The sequence below is a fragment of the Cherax quadricarinatus genome, chromosome 22, assembly GCF_038502225.1.
Source record: "Cherax quadricarinatus isolate ZL_2023a chromosome 22, ASM3850222v1, whole genome shotgun sequence".
In the NCBI taxonomy this organism is placed as follows: Eukaryota; Metazoa; Arthropoda; class Malacostraca; order Decapoda; family Parastacidae; genus Cherax; species Cherax quadricarinatus.
Genome location: NC_091313.1, coordinates 38,088,853 through 38,106,894, shown reverse-complemented (window position 1 = coordinate 38,106,894; position 18,042 = coordinate 38,088,853). Strand labels below are relative to the sequence as shown.

At 47.5% G+C, this 18,042-nt stretch overlaps 1 protein-coding gene across 1 annotated transcript in view; it reads left to right on the top strand.

Annotated features, from left to right (window-relative positions):
- LOC128689819 (nephrin-like) overlaps positions 1-18,042 on the top strand; it is a 200,712-nt gene that overhangs the window by 64,972 nt on the left and 117,698 nt on the right. The window contains exon 2 of the mRNA XM_053778311.2: positions 10,717-10,836. Coding sequence (XP_053634286.1) covers positions 10,717-10,836 — 120 coding nt within the window. The remainder of the gene's footprint in view (positions 1-10,716; positions 10,837-18,042) is intronic.

Sequence of the window (18,042 nt, the reverse complement as noted above, 5' to 3'; positions counted from 1 at the left end):
GTCAAGTGTTGAGTGATGTGCTGATGTTGGCACTGTAGTCAAGTGCTGAGTGATGTGCTGATGTTGGCACTGTGGTCAAGTGCAGAGTGATGTGCTGATGTTGGCACTGTGGTCAAGTGTTGAGTGATGTGCTGATGTTGTCACTGTGGTCAAGTGTTGAGTGATGTGCTGATGTTGTCCCTGTGGTCAAGTGTTGAGTGATGTGCTGATGTTGTCACTGTGGTCAAGTGTTGAGTGATGTGCTGATGTTGTCACTGTGGTCAAGTGTTGAGTGATGTGCTGATGTTGTCACTGTGGTCAAGTGTTGAGTGATGTTGTCACTGTGGTCAAGTGCTGAGTGATGTTGTCACTGTGGTCAAGTGCTGAGTGATGTTGTCACTGTGGTCAAGTGCTGAGTGATGTGCTGATGTTGTCACTGTGGTCAAGTGTTGAGTGATGTTGTCACTGTGGTCAAGTGCTGAGTGATGTTGTCACTGTGGTCAAGTGCTGAGTGATGTGCTGATGTTGTCACTGTGGTCAAGTGTTGAGTGATGTTGTCACTGTGGTCAAGTGCTGAGTGATGTTGTCACTGTAGTCAAGTGCTGAGTGATGTGCTGATGTTGTCACTGTGGTCAAGTGTTGAGTGATGTTGTCACTGTGGTCAAGTGCTGAGTGATGTTGTCACTGTGGTCAAGTGCTGAGTGATGTTGTCACTGTGGTCAAGTGTTGAGTGATGTTGTCACTGTGGTCAAGTGTTGAGTGATGTTGTCACTGTGGTCAAGTGTTGAGTGATGTGCTGATGTTGTCACTGTGGTCAAGTGTTGAGTGATGTTGTCACTGTGGTCAAGTGCTGAGTGATGTTGTCACTGTGGTCAAGTGTTGAGTGATGTTGTCACTGTGGTCAAGTGCTGAGTGATGTGCTGATGTTGTCACTGTGGTCAAGTGTTGAGTGATGTTGTCACTGTGGTCAAGTGCTGAGTGATGTTGTCACTGTGGTCAAGTGCTGAGTGATGTGCTGATGTTGTCACTGTGGTCAAGTGATGAGTGATGTTGTCACTGTGGTCAAGTGCTGAGTGATGTTGTCACTGTAGTCAAGTGCTGAGTGATGTGCTGATGTTGTCACTGTGGTCAAGTATTGAGTGATGTTGTCACTGTGGTCAAGTGCTGAGTGATGTTGTCACTGTGGTCAAGTGCTGAGTGATGTTGTCACTGTGGTCAAGTGTTGAGTGATGTTGTCACTGTGGTCAAGTGTTGAGTGATGTTGTCACTGTGGTCAAGTGCTGAGTGATGTGCTGATGTTGTCACTGTGGTCAAGTGTTGAGTGATGTGCTGATGTTGTCACTGTGGTCAAGTGTTGAGTGATGTGCTGATGTTGTCACTGTGGTCAAGTGCTGAGTGATGTGCTGATGTTGTCACTGTGGTCAAGTGTTGAGTGATGTGCTGATGTTGTCACTGTGGTCAAGTGTTGAGTGATGTGCTGATGTTGTCACTGTGGTCAAGTGTTGAGGGATGTGCTGATGTTGTCACTGTGGTCAAGTGCTGAGTGATGTGCTGATGTTGTCACTGTGGTCAAGTGTTGAGTGATGTGCTGATGTTGTCACTGTGGTCAAGTGCTGAGTGGTGTGCTGATGTTGTCACTGTAGTCAAGTGTTGAGTGATGTGCTGATGTTGTCAGGTGCTGAGTGAAGTACTGGTATTGGCCTCTGGTCAGGTGCTGATTGAGGTACTGGTATTGGCCTCTGGTCAGGTGATGATTGAGGTACTGGTACTGACCTCTGGTCAGGTGCTAAGTGAGGTAAAGTTCTGGGTCATGTAACACGTACTGCTGCGTGTGTGTGATCAGGGGATGAGTTGCGTCATGTTTAAGTGTACTCTCTCTCCCTTAGTACCCATCAATAATGTTGGTGGTGTAATTTCAGGTGTCCCTTAGCTCCATCGCTAGAGCATTCAGCTCACACACTGAGGTCCGGGGTTAGAATCTCATCTGGTACGGCTGGAAAACATTAGGGACGTGTTTCCATAAGACACCTGCTGTCCCTGTCCCTATCCTTTTCCACCCATCAGTTTAAAATGGGTACCTGAGTGTTAGTGGGCTGGTGTGGGTCGCATCCTGGTACAAAACTGACCTAATTTGCCCGAAATGTTCAGCATAACAAGGGACTTTCTATATAGTAGTATGTCACTGATGTCAGCTATGGTCTGTATACCTTGTATATGTACTGGAAGTAAATAAAGATATTATTATTATTATTATTATTATTATTATTATTATTATTATTATTATTATTATTATTATTATTATTATTATTATTATTATTATTATTATTATTATTATTATTATTATTATTATTATTATTGTTATTATTATTATTATTAATATTATGACCACTTCTATACGAATACATTGAGTGTAATATAATGTTCAAGATCAGGTTTCCACTAACACCCCAGTAACTGAGCCACTAACACCCCAGTAACTGAGCCACTAACACCCCAGTAACTGAACCACTAACACCCCAGTAACTGAGCCACTAACACCCCAGTAACTGAGCCACTAACACCCCAGTAACTGAGCCACTAACACCCCAGTAACTGAGCCACTAACACCCCAGTAGCTGAGCCACTAACACCAAAGTAACTGAGCCACTAACACCCCAGTAACTGAGCCACTAACACCCCAGTAACTGAGCCACTAACACCACAGTAACTGAGCCACTAACACCCCAGTAACTGAGCCACTAACACCCCAGTAACTGAGCCACTAACACCCCAGTAACTGAGCCACTAACACCCCAGTAACTGAGCCACTAACACCCCAGTAACTGAGCCACTAACACCCCAGTAACTGAGCCACTAACACCCCAGTAACTGAGCCACTAACACCCCAGTGAGCCACTAACACCCCAGTAACTGAGCCACTAACACCCCAGTAACTGAGCCACTAACACCACAGTAACTGAGCCACTAACACCCCAGTAACTGAGCCACTAACACCCCAGTAACTGAGCCACTAACACCACAGTAACTGAGCCACTAACACCACAGTAACTGAGCCACTAACACCCCAGTAACTGAGCCACTAACACCACAGTAACTGAGCCACTAACACCCCAGTAACTGAGCCACTAACACCCCAGTAACTGAGCCACTAACACCACAGTAACTGAGCCACTAACACCCCAGTAACTGAGCCACTAACACCACAGTAACTGAGCCACTAACACCCCAGTAACTGAGCCACTAACACCACAGTAACTGAGCCACTAACACCCCAGTAACTGAGCCACTAACACCCCAGTAACTGAGCCACTAACACCCCAGTAACTGAGCCACTAACACCACAGTAACTGAGCCACTAACACCCCAGTAACTGAGCCACTAACACCACAGTAACTGAGCCACTAACACCCCAGTAACTGAGCCACTAACACCCCAGTAACTGAGCCACTAACACCCCAGTAACTGAGCCACTAACACCACAGTAACTGAGCCACTAACACCCCAGTAACTGAGCCACTAACACCCCAGTAACTGAGCCACTAACACCACAGTAACTGAGCCACTAACACCACAGTAACTGAGCCACTAACACCACAGTAACTGAGCCACTAACACCACAGTAACTGAGCCACTAACACCACAGTAACTGAGCCACTAACACCACAGTAACTGAGCCACTAACACCCCAGTAACTGAGCCACTAACACCCCAGTAACTGAGCCACTAACACCACAGTAACTGAGCCACTAACACCACAGTAACTGAGCCACTAACACCACAGTAACTGAGCCACTAACACCACAGTAACTGAGCCACTAACACCACAGTAACTGAGCCACTAACACCACAGTAACTGAGCCACTAACACCACAGTAACTGAGCCACTAACACCACAGTAACTGAGCCACTAACACCACAGTAACTGAGCCACTAACACCCAAGTAACTGAGCCACTAACACCCCAGTAACTGAGCCACTAACACCCCAGTAACTGAGCCACTAACACCACAGTAACTGAGCCACTAACACCACAGTAACTGAACCACTAACACCCCAGTAACTGAGCCACTAACACCCCAGTAACTGAGCCACTAACATCCCAGTAACTGAGCCACTAACACCCCAGTAACTGAGCCACTAACACCACAGTAACTGAGCCACTAACACCACAGTAACTGAGCCACTAACACCACAGTAACTGAGCCACTAACACCCCAGTAACTGAGCCACTAACACCCCAGTAACTGAGCCACTAACACCCCAGTAACTGAGCCACTAACACCCCAGTAACTGAGCCACTAACACCACAGTAACTGAACCACTAACACCCCAGTAACTGAGCCACTAACACCCCAGTAACTGAGCCACTAACACCCCAGTAACTGAGCCACTAACACCCCAGTAACTGAACCACTAACACCACAGTAACTGAGCCACTAACACCACAGTAACTGAGCCACTAACACCACAGTAACTGAGCCACTAACACCCCAGTAACTGAGCCACTAACACCCCAGTAACTGAGCCACTAACACCACAGTAACTGAGCCACTAACACCACAGTAACTGAGCCACTAACACCACAGTAACTGAGCCACTAACACCCCAGTAACTGAGCCACTAACACCCCAGTAACTGAGCCACTAACACCACAGTAACTGAGCCACTAACACCCCAGTAACTGAGCCACTAACACCCCAGTAACTGAGCCACTAACACCCCAGTAACTGAGCCACTAACACCCCAGTAACTGAGCCACTAACACCCCAGTAACTGAACCACTAACACCACAGTAACTGAACCACTAACACCACAGTAACTGAACCACTAACACCACAGTGACTGAGCCACTAACACCCCAGTAACTGAGCCACTAACACTCCAGTAACTGAGCCACTAACACCACAGTAACTGAACCACTAACACCCCAGTACTGAGCCACTAACACCCCAGTAACTGAGCCACTAACACCCCAGTAACTGAGCCACTAACACCCCAGTAACTGAACCACTAACACCACAGTAACTGAACCACTAACACCACAGTAACTGAACCACTAACACCACAGTAACTGAGCCACTAACACCCCAGTAACTGAGCCACTAACACCACAGTAACTGAACCACTAACACCCCAGTAACTGAGCCACTAACACCCCAGTAACTGAGCCACTAACACCCCAGTAACTGAGCCACTAACACCCCAGTAACTGAGCCACTAACACCCCAGTAACTGAGCCACTAACACCCCAGTAACTGAGCCACTAACACCACAGTAACTGAGCCACTAACACCCCAGTAACTGAGCCACTAACACCCCAGTAACTGAGCCACTAACACCCCAGTAACTGAGCCACTAACACCACAGTAACTGAGCCACTAACACCACAGTAACTGAGCCACTAACACCACAGTAACTGAGCCACTAACACCACAGTAACTGAGCCACTAACACCCCAGTAACTGAGCCACTAACACCACAGTAACTGAGCCACTAACACCCCAGTAACTGAGCCACTAACACCCCAGTAACTGAGCCACTAACACCCCAGTAACTGAGCCACTAACACCACAGTAACTGAGCCACTAACACCACAGTAACTGAGCCACTAACACCACAGTAACTGAGCCACTAACACCACAGTAACTGAGCCACTAACACCACAGTAACTGAGCCACTAACACCCTAGTAACTGAGCCACTAACACCACAGTAACCGAGCCACTAACACCCCAGTAACTGAGCCACTAACACCACAGTAACTGAGCCACTAACACCACAGTAACTGAGCCACTAACACCCCAGTAACTGAGCCACTAACACCCCAGTAACTGAGCCAATAACACCTTAGTAACTGAGCCACTAACACCTCAGTAACTGAGCCACTAACACCCCAGTAACTGAGCCACTAACACCCCAGTAACTGAGCCACTAACACCCCAGTAACTGAGCCACTAACACCCCAGTAACTAAGCCACTAACACCCCAGTAACTGAGCCACTAACACCCCAGTAACTGAGCCACTAACACCACAGTAACTGAGCCACTAACACCCCAGTAACTGAGCCACTAACACCCCAGTTACTGAGCCACTAACACCCCAGTAACTGAGCCACTAACACCCCAGTAACTGAGCCACTAACACTCCAGTAACTGAGCCACTAACACCACAGTAACTGAGCCACTAGCACCACAGTAACTGAGCCACTAACACCCCAGTAACTGAGCCACTAATACCCCAGTAACTGAGCCACTAACACCCCAGTAACTGAGCCACTAACACCCCAGTAACTGAGCCACTAACACCCCAGTAACTGAGCCACTAACACCCCAGTAACTGAGCCACTAACACCCCAGTAACTGAGCCACTAACACCACAGTAACTGAGCCACTAACACCCCAGTAACTGAGCCACTAACACCCCAGTAACTGAGCCACTAACACCCCAGTAACTGAGCCACTAACACCCCAGTAACTGAGCCACTAACACCCCAGTAACTAAGCCACCAACACCCCAGTAACTGAGCCACTAACACCCCAGTAACTGAGCCACTAACACCACAGTAACTGAGCCACTAACACCTCAGTAACTGAGCCACTAACACCCCAGTTACTGAGCCACTAACACCCCAGTAACTGAGCCACTAACACCCCAGTAACTGAGCCACTAACACCCCAGTTACTGAGCCACTAACACCCCAGTAACTGAGCCACTAACACGCCAGTAACTGAGCCACTAACACTCCAGTAACTGAGCCACTAACACCACAGTAACTGAGCCACTAACACCACAGTAACTGAGCCACTAACACCCCAGTAACTGAGCCACTAATACCCCAGTAACTGAGCCACTAACACCCCAGTAACTGAGCCACTAACACCCCAGTAACTGAGCCACTAACACCCCAGTAACTGAGCCACTAACACCCCAGTAACTGAGCCACTAACACCCCAGTAACTGAGCCACTAACACCACAGTAACTGAGCCACTAACACCCCAGTAACTGAGCCACTAACACCCCAGTAATTGAGCCACTAACACCCCAGTAACTGAGCCACTAACACCCCAGTAACTGAGCCACTAACACCCCAGTAACTAAGCCACTAACACCCCAGTAACTGAGCCACTAACACCCCAGTAACTGAGCCACTAACACCACAGTAACTGAGCCACTAACACCTCAGTAACTGAGCCACTAACACCCCAGTTACTGAGCCACTAACACCCCAGTAACTGAGCCACTAACACCCCAGTAACTGAGCCACTAACACTCCAGTAACTGAGCCACTAACACCACAGTAACTGAGCCACTAACACCACAGTAACTGAGCCACTAACACCCCAGTAACTGAGCCACTAACACCCCAGTAACTGAGCCACTAACACCCCAGTAACTGAGCCACTAACACCCCAGTAACTGAGCCACTAACACCCCAGTAACTGAGCCACTAACACCACAGTAACTGAGCCACTAACACCCCAGTAACTGAGCCACTAACACCCCAGTAACTGAGCCACTAACACCCCAGTAACTGAGCCACTAACACCCCACTAACTGAGCCACTAACACCCCAGTAACTGAACCACTAACACCCCAGTAACTGAGCCACTAACACCCCAGTAACTGAGCCACTAACACCCCAGTAACTGAACCACTAACACCCCAGTAACTGAGCCACTAACACCCCAGTAACTGAACCACTAACACCCCAGTAACTGAGCCACTAACACCCAGTAACTGAGCCACTAACACCGCAGTAACTGAGCCACTAACACCCCAGTAACTGAACCACTAACACCCCAGTAACTGAGCCACTAACACCCCAGTAACTGAGCCACTAACACCCCTGTAACTGAACCACTAACACCCCAGTAACTGAGCCACTAACACCCCAGTAACTGAACCACTAACACCCCAGTAACTGAACCACTTACACCCCAGTAACTGAGCCACAAACACCCCAGTAACTGAGCCACTAACACCCCAGTAACTGAACCACTAACACCCCAGTAACTGAGCCACTAACACCCCAGTAACTGAGCCACTAACACCCCAGTAACTGAGCCCCTAACACCACAGTAAGTGAGCCACTAACACTTCAGTAACTGAGCCACTAACACCCCAGTAACTGAGCCACTAACACCCCAGTAACTGAGCCACTAACACCCCAGTAACTGAGCCACTAACACCCCAGTAACTGACCCACTAACACCACAGTAACTGAGCCACTAACACCCCAGTAACTGAACCACTAACACCTCAGTAACTGAACCACTTACACCCCAGTAACTGAGCCACAAACACCCCAGTAACTGAGCCACTAACACCACAGTAACTGAACCACTAACACCCCAGTAACTGAGCCACTAACACCCCAGTAACTGAGCCACTAACACCCCAGTAACTGAGCCCCTAACACCCCAGTAACTGAGCCACTAACACCCCAGTAACTGAGCCACTAACACCCCAGTAACTGAGCCACTAACACCCCAGTAACTGAGCCACTAACACCCCAGTAACTGAGCCACTAACACCCCAGTAACTGAGCCACTAACACCACAGTAACTGAGCCACTAACACCCCAGTAACTGAGCCACTAACACCCCAGTAACTGAGCCACTAACACCCCAGTAACTGAGCCACTAACACCCCAGTAACTGAGCCACTAACACCCCAGTAACTGAGCCACTAACACCCCAGTAACTGAGCCACTAACACCACAGTAACTGAGCCACTAACCCCCCAGTAACTGAGCCACTAACACCCCAGTAACTGAGCCACTAACACCCCAGTAACTGAGCCACTAACACTCCAGTAACTGAGCCACTAACACTCCAGTAACTGAGCCACTAACACCCCAGTAACTGAGCCACTAACCCCCCAGTAACTGAGCCACTAACATCCCACTAACTGAGCCACTAACACCCCAGTAACTGAACCACTAACACCCCAGTAACTGAGCCTCTTACACCCCAGTAACTGAGCCACTAACACCCCAGTAACTGAACCACTAACACCCCAGTAACTGAGCCACTAACACCCCAGTAACTGAACCACTAACACCCCAGTAACTGAGCCACTAACACCCAGTAACTAAGCCACTAACACCCCAGTAACTGAGCCACTAACACCCCAGTAACTGAACCACTAACACCCCAGTAACTGAGCCACTAACACCCCAGTAACTGAGCCACTAACACCCCAGTAACTGAACCACTAACACCCCAGTAACTGAGCCACTAACACCCCAGTAACTGAACCACTAACACCCCAGTAACTGAACCACTTACACCCCAGTAACTGAGCCACATACACCCCAGTAACTGAGCCACTAACACCCCAGTAACTGAACCACTAACACCCCAGTAACTGAGCCACTAACACCCCAGTAACTGAGCCACTAACACCCCAGTAACTGAGCCCCACCCCAGTAACTGAGCCCCTAACACCACAGTAAGTGAGCCACTAACACTTCAGTAACTGAGCCACTAACACCCCAGTAACTGAGCCACTAACACCCCAGTAACTGAGCCACTAACACCCCAGTAACTGAGCCACTAACACCCCAGTAACTGAGCCACTAACACCCCAGTAACTGAGCCACTAACACCCCAGTAACTGAGCCACTAACACCCCAGTAACTGAGCCACTAACACCCCAGTAACTGAGCCACTAACACCCCAGTAACTGAGCCACTAACACCCCAGTAACTGAGCCACTAACACCCCAGTAACTGAGCCACTAACACCACAGTAACTGAGCCACTAACACCCCAGTAACTGAGCCACTAACACCACAGTAACTGAGCCACTAACACCACAGTAACTGAGCCACTAACACCACAGCATCTGAGCCACTAACTCCACAGTAACTGAGCCACTAACACCTCAGTAACTGAGCCACTAACACCACAGTAACTGAGCCACTAACACCACAGTAACTGAGCCACTAACACCCCCCAGTAACTGAGCCACTAACACCCCAGTAACTGAGGCACTAACACCACAGTAACGGATCCACTAACACCACAGTAACTGAGCCACTAACACCTCAGTAACTGAACCACTAACACCACAGTAACTGATCCACTAATACCCTTGTAACTGATCCACTAACACCACAGTAACTGATCCACTAACACCCTAGTAACTGATCCACTAACACCACAGTAACTGAGCCACTAACACCACAGTAACTGAGCCACTAACACCACAGTAACTGATCCACTAACACCACAGTAACTGAGCCACTATCACCACAGTAACTGAGCCACTAACACCACAGTAACTGATCCACTAACACTCTAGTAAGTGATCCACTAACACCACAGTAACTGATCCACTAACACCCTGGTAACTGATCCACTAATACCACAGTAACTGATCCACTAACACCACAGTAACTGATCCACTAACACCACAGTAACTGAGTCACTAACACCACAGTAACTGATCCACTAACACCACAGTAACTGATTCACTAACTCCACAGTAACTGATCCACTAACACCACAGTAACTGATCCACTAATACCACAGTAACTGATCCACTAACACCACAGTAACTGATCCACTAACACCACAGTAACTGATCCACTAACACCACAGTAACTGATCCACTAACACCACAGTAACTGATCCACTAATACCACAGTAACTGATCCACTAACACCCCAGTAACTGAGCCACTCACACCCCAGTAACTGATCCACTAACACCACTCACTATCCACCAGCAGATGCACCTAGCACAGTTACTGTGAAGGGTCCTCGTGTGATGACTGATGACCAACACTTAACGCTGACCTGCTTCACCAACCCCGCCAAGCCTCCAGCAGCTATCACCTGGCTCATACAAGGTATACACTTCTCTCTCTACTCTTTCTCTCTCTTATTATTGATTATGTTTTACTAACTTGGTGTTCACTCTTCACTGTCGCTCTACCTTGATAAGAGACGCATATGTATGATTCACTCTGCCTTGACAACAGACGCACATGCATGATTCACTCTGCCTTGACAACAGACGCACATGCATGATTCACTCTGCCTTGACAACAGACGCATATGTATGATTCACTCTGCCTTGACAACAGACGCACATGCATGATTCACTCTGCCTTGACAACAGACGCACATGCATGATTCACTCTGCCTTGACAACAGACGCATATGTATGATTCACTCTGCCTTGACAACAGACGCACATGCATGATTCACTCTGCCTTGACAACAGACGCATATGTATGATTCACTCTGCCTTGACAACAGACGCATATGTATGATTCACTCTGCCTTGACAACAGACGCACATGCATGATTCACTCTGCCTTGACAACAGACGCACATGCATGATTCACTCTGCCTTGACAACAGACGCACATGCATGATTCACTCTGCCTTGACAACAGACGCATATGTATGATTCACTCTGCCTTGACAACAGACGCAAATGTATGATTCACTCTGCCTTGACAACAGACGCACATGCATGATTCACTCTGCCTTGACTGCCTTGACAACAGACGCACATGCATGATTCACTCTGCCTTGACAACAGACGCACATGCATGATTCACTCTGCCTTGACAACAGACGCACATGCATGATTCACTCTGCCTTGACAACAGACGCACATGCATGATTCACTCTGCCTTGACAACAGACGCACATGCATGATTCACTCTGCCTTGACAACAGACGCACATGCATGATTCACTCTGCCTTGACAACAGACGCACATGCATGATTCACTCTGCCTTGACAACAGACGCACATGCATGATTCTTCTCTGGCAGTTTAATTTAACACTATAAATAAGTTCAATCTAGATTTTAGCACCATATTTCCTGGAACACTTTCCGATACTTTGTTTAAATAATTAGTTGTGACAGAGAAAGAGCAGATTCTTTGCACTGTTTGTACACCTAATCACAAAACCAATTATGTTAGTAATAGGCAATAAAAAGACACATGTATTAGGTTTATGAATATTTAGTAGTTCTGGGGATTTTTCTGGAGAACCGTGTGCATCGCGCGTGTAACTACAGTGCAGGTAGATAAATGGTTCAGAGAACCGATAACTTGATAAATTAGTCACGTGTACAACATTTGGGTAATATTACCGTGGTAACGTTTCCGCATACAGTGGCTTCATCAGTTCACAAAGAAGAATAGTGAAGATCAGAAGGAGTTTGAGGTAATCAGTCCCTCAGCCTGGAGTCGATGTAATCAATCCCTCAGCCTGAAGTCGATTTAATCAGTCCCTCAGCCTGGAGTCGATGTGATCAATCCCTCAGCCTGAAGTCGATTTAATCAGTCCCTCAGCCTGGAGTCGATGTGATCAATCCCTCAGCCTGAAGTCGATTTAATGAGTCCCTAAGCCTGGAGTCGATGTAATCAATCCCTCAGCCTGAAGTCGATGTAATCATTCCCTCATCCTGGAGTCGATGTGATCAATCCCTCAGCCTGAAGTCGATGTAATCAGTCCCTCAGCCTGAAGTCGATGTAATCAGTCCCTCAGCCTGGAGTCGATGTGATCAATCCCTCAGCCTGAAGTCGATTTAATCAGTCCCTCAGCCTGGAGTCGATGTAATCAATCCCTCAGCCTGAAGTCGATTTAATCAGTCCCTCAGCCTGGAGTCGATGTAATCAGTCCCTCAGCCTGAAGTCGATGTAATCAGTCCCTCAGCCTGGAGTCGATGTGATCAATCCCTCAGCCTGAAGTCGATTTAATCAGTCCCTCAGCCTGGAGTCGATGTGATCAATCCCTCAGCCTGAAGTCGATTTAATCAGTCCCTCAGCCTGGAGTCGATGTGATCAATCCCTCAGCCTGAAGTCGATGTAATCAGTCCATCAGCCTGGAGTCGATGTGATCAATCCCTCAGCCTGAAGTCGATTTAATCAGTCCCTCAGCCTGGAGTCGATGTGATCAATCCTTCAGCCTGAAGTCGATTTAATCAGTCCCTCAGCCTGGAGTCGACGTGATCAATCCCTCAGCCTGAAGTCGATTTAATCAGTCCCTCAGCCTGGAGTCGATGTAATCAATCCCTCAGCCTGGAGTCGATGTAATCAATCCCTCAGCCTGGAGTCGATGTAATCAATCCCTCAGCCTGAAGTCGATTTAATCAGTCCCTCAGCATGGAGTCGATGTAATCAATCCCTCAGCCTGAAGTCGATGTGATCAATACCTCAGCCTGAAGTCGATTTAATCAGTCCCTCAGCCTGGAGTCGATGTAATCAATCCCTCAGCCTGAAGTCAATTCAATCAGTCCCTTAGCCTGGAGTCGATGTAATCAATCCCTCAGCCTGAAGTCGATTTAATCAGTCCCTCAGCCTGGAGTCGATGTAATCAATCCCTCAGCCTGAAGTCGATTTAACCAGTCCCTCAGCCTTGAGTCGATGTGATCAATCCCTCAGCCTGAATTCGATTTAATCAGTCCCTCACTCTGGAGTCAATGTAATCAATCCCTCAGCCTGAAGTCGATTTAATCAGTCCCCCAGCCTGGAGTCGATGTGATCAATCCCTCAGCCTGAAGTCGATTTAATCAGTCCCTCAGCCTGGAGTCGATGTGATCAATCCCTCAGCCTAAAGTCGATTTAATCAGTCCCTCAGCCTGGAGTCGATGTAATCAATCCCTCAGCCTGAAGTCGATTTAATCAGTCCCTCAGCCTGGAGTCGATGTAATCAATCCCTCAGCCTGAAGTCGATTTAATCAGTCCCTCAGCCTGGAGTCGACGTGATCAATCCCTCAGCCTGAAGTCGATTTAATCAGTCCCTCAGCCTGGAGTCGATGTAATCAATCCCTCAACCTGAAGTCGATTTAATCAGTCCCTCAGCCTGGAGTCGATGTAATCAATCCCTCAGCCTGAAGTCGATTTAATCAGTCCCTCAGCATGGAGTCGATGTAATCAATCCCTCAGCCTGAAGTCGATTTAATCAGTCCCTCAGCCTGGAGTCGATGTAATCAATCCCTCAGCCTGAAGTCGATTTAATCAGTCCCTCAGCCTGGAGTCGATGTAATCAATCCCTCAGCCTGAATTCGATTTAATCAGTCCCTCAGCCTGGAGTCGATGTGATGAATCCCTCAGCCTGAAGTCGATTTAATCAGTCCCTCAGCATGGAGTCGATGTAATCAATCCCTCAGCCTGAAGTCGATTTAATCAGTCCCTCAGCCTGGAGTCGATGTAATCAATCCCTCAGCCTGAAGTCGATTTAATCAGTCCCTCAGCCTGGAGTCGATGTAATCAATCCCTCAGCCTGAATTCGATTTAATCAGTCCCTCAGCCTGGAGTCGATGTGATGAATCCCTCAGCCTGAAGTCGATTTAATCAGTCCCTCAGCCTGGAGTCGATATAATCAATCCCTCAGCCTGAAGTCGATTTAATCAGTCCCTCATCCTTGAGTCGATGTGATCAATCCCTCAGCCTGAAGTCGATTTAATCAGTCCCTCAGCCTGGAGTCGATGTAATCAATCCCTCAGCCTGAAGTCGATTTAATCAGTCCCTCAGCCTGGAGTCGATGTAATCAATCCCTCAGCCTGAAGTCGATTTAATCAGTCTCTCAGCCTGGAGTCCATGTAATCAATCCCTCAGCCTGAAGTCGATTTAATCAGTCTCTCAGCCTGGAGTCGATGTAATCAATCCCTCAGCCTGAAGTCGATTTAATCAGTCCCTCAGGATGGAGTCGATGTAATCAATCCCTCAGCCTGAAGTCGATTTAATCAGTCTCTCAGCCTGGAGTCCATGTAATCAATCCCTCAGCCTGAAGTCGATTTAATCAGTCTCTCAGCCTGGAGTCGATGTAATCAATCCCTCAGCCTGAAGTCGATTTAATCAGTCCCTCAGCCTGGAGTCGATGTAATCAATCCCTCAGCCTGGAGTCGATGTAATCAATCCCTCAGCATTAAGTCGATTTAATCAGTCCCTCAGCCTGGAGTCGATGTAATCAATCCCTCAGCCTGGAGTCGATGTAATCAATCCCTCAGCCTGAAGTCGATTTAATCAGTCCCTCAGCCTGGAGTCGATGTAATCAATCCCTCAGCCTGAAGTCGATGTAATCAGTCCCTCACTCTGGAGTCGATGTAATCAATCCCTCAGCCTGAAGTCGATTTAATCAGTCCCTCAGCCTGGAGTCGATGTAATCAATCCCTCAGCCTGAAGTCGATTTAATCAGTCCCTCAGCCTGGAGTCGATGTAATCAATCCCTCAGCCTAAAGTCGATGTAATCAGTCCCTCAGCCTGGAGTCGATGTAATCAATCCCTCAGTCTGAAGTCGATGTAATCAGTCCCTCAGCCTGGAGTCGATGTAATCAATCCCTCACTCTGGAGTCGATGTAATCAGTCCCTCAGCCTGGAGTCGATGTAATCAATCCCTCAGCCTGAAGTCGATGTAATCAGTCCCTCAGCCTGGAGTCGATGTAATCAATCCCTCAGCCTGAAGTCGATGTAATCAGTCCCTCAGCCTGGAGTCGATGTAATCAATCCCTCAGCCTGAAGTCGATGTAATCAGTCCCTCAGCCTGGAGTCGATGTGATCAATCCCTCTGCCTGAAGTCGATGTAATCAGTCCCTCAGCCTGGAGTCGATGTAATCAATCCCTCAGCCTGAAGTCGATGTAATCAGTCCCTCAGCCTGGAGTCGATGTAATCAATCCCTCAGCCTGGAGTCGATGTAATCAGTCCCTCACTCTGGAGTCGATGTAATCAGTCCCTCACTCTGGAGTCGATGTAATCAGTCCCTCACTCTGGAGTCGATGTAATCAGTCCCTCACTCTGGAGTCGATGTAATCAATCCCTCACTCTGGAGTCGATGTAATCAGTCCCTCACTCTGGAGTCGATGTAATCAGTCCCTCACTCTGGAGTCGATGTAATCAGTCCCTCACTCTGGAGTCGATGTAATCAGTCCCTCACTCTGGAGTCGATGTAATCAGTCCCTCACTCTGGAGTCGATGTAATCAGTTCCTCAGCCTGAAGTCGATGTAATCAGTCTCTCAGCCTGAAGTCGATGTAATCAGTCCCTCAGCCTTAAGTCGATGTAATCAATCCCTCAGCCTGAAGTCGATGTAATCAGTCCCTCAGCCTGAAGTCGATGTAATCAGTCCCTCAGCCTGAAGTCGATGTAATCAGTCCCTCAGCCTGAAGTCGATGTAATCAGTCCCTCAGCCTGAAGTCGATGTAATCAGTCCCTCAGCCTGAAGTCGATGTAATCAGTCCCTCAGCCTGAAGTCGATGTAATCAGTCCCTCAGCCTGAAGTCGATGTAATCAGTCCCTCACTCTGGAGTCGATGTAATCAGTCCCTCAGCCTGAAGTCGATGTAATCAGTCCCTCAGCCTGAAGTCGATGTAATCAGTCCCTCACTCTGGAGTCGATGTAATCAATCCCTCAGCCTGAAGTCGATGTAATCAGTCCCTCACTCTGGAGTCGATGTAATCAATCCCTCAGTCTTGATAAGATTACAATACCTACTACTTCACATTAAGTGTTTTCTGACACATCCTTTACATTAGCCGTCAACAACATCAAGTATGAAGATTGAGACACTTATGCAACATAAGGGAATCTTTATTGAGGAAACGTTGTCCAACCTTTGTACGAAGACCTACTTCGACTAGTGGATGGTACCACTATGACCCCACTTGCTCCTGCTTCGCCTCATCTGACTACAGTATATAAGCCACGTCTACGGTCCTATGCTGTACATTCTACAAGATTGATGGACTGAACACATCGACTCCAGGCTGAGGGACTGATTACCTCAAACTCCTCCTCTCCTTACACCTTTCTGATTTGTATTGGACTGATGAAGCCACTATGTGGCGATACGTTTCCTCATATGTTGCATAAGTGTCTCAATCTTCAACTTGTTGGTTTTCTAACCATTTACAACATCAAGTATCCACCTGACTCAAAGGAACAAATTAATTCCTGTACATTTCCTTAGGTCAGGCAAGCCTTCCAGGTTGAATAAATGATCTCAATGTTCAGCTCATATTTCTTCTTGGTTGTTCAGTGACATTAAGGGGAGGACAGGTCCACTGTAACTGTGATATTGTTCCCGTGAGTGCAATACTGTAAGGTCGATATTCTGATGCTCTTGTTGTTCCTACATTCCAGGAGAGTGAGGAGAAACAGCGACGTTAGACGCACGATTTTGTTTGTTATGCCTCTTCTGCCATTGCTATGCCCAGATTTAGATTTTGCCACTGAAGTGGCTGGTTTATTGTGCACACCAGCTCCATCCTCTGGACGGTAGTGCATATTGTTCTACCGTCCTCAGGATGGATATGGGATGCGCTGTAAACTAGCCTCCTCATTAGCATAATTTTAGTCTGGGCATAGGAATGCTTTCTTTATTAATACTTTTAATAATGTTTTACAGTAAGAAAATCTGGTATTTCTTCTTCCTTTTCCAGTTTTCTTTGTCTCTCCAGAGAGTGACCTGGAAGTTAAGAAACTTCTGTTGGTTGTGGTTTGGTAGGTGAGAAATTATGCGAGTCTTTCCCAGGTGGAGGTGCAGTGGTTGATCACCACCACAGGTGGAGGTGCAGTGGTTGATCACCACCACAGGTGGAGGTGCAGTGGTTGATCACCACCACAGGTGGAGGTGCAGTGGTTGATCACCACCACAGGTGGAGGTGCAGTGGTTGATCACCACCACTTACTCTTGCCGTTACTCTTGTCTGGATGACCTTTTGATTCGTGGTATCTTATGGGTCACTGTATAAGTATCAAATATTGAAGCCATTTCAGACTGTTCAGAGCAACAATGATCCATCACATATTTCTGAACATCTAACATCATTCAAAATATATCTGATGTCTGTCTCATTCATCCTTCTTCAAATGTGTTGGCTATTAGTATTCTTTAACGTCGACTTGAATAAATGTTCCATTCTATCATACTGTTCCTTAGAACAAAAACTAGACAAGTCCGAACTAGGAGGCGTAACAGAAAGTTATTTAGGAGGAGTTCCAGGATCTCGTGTCTGAGGAGGAAGTGGATCTGGAATCTGAGATGGATCTGGTCTAAGAGATATAGGTAACGTATTATTTCTCTCGACTAG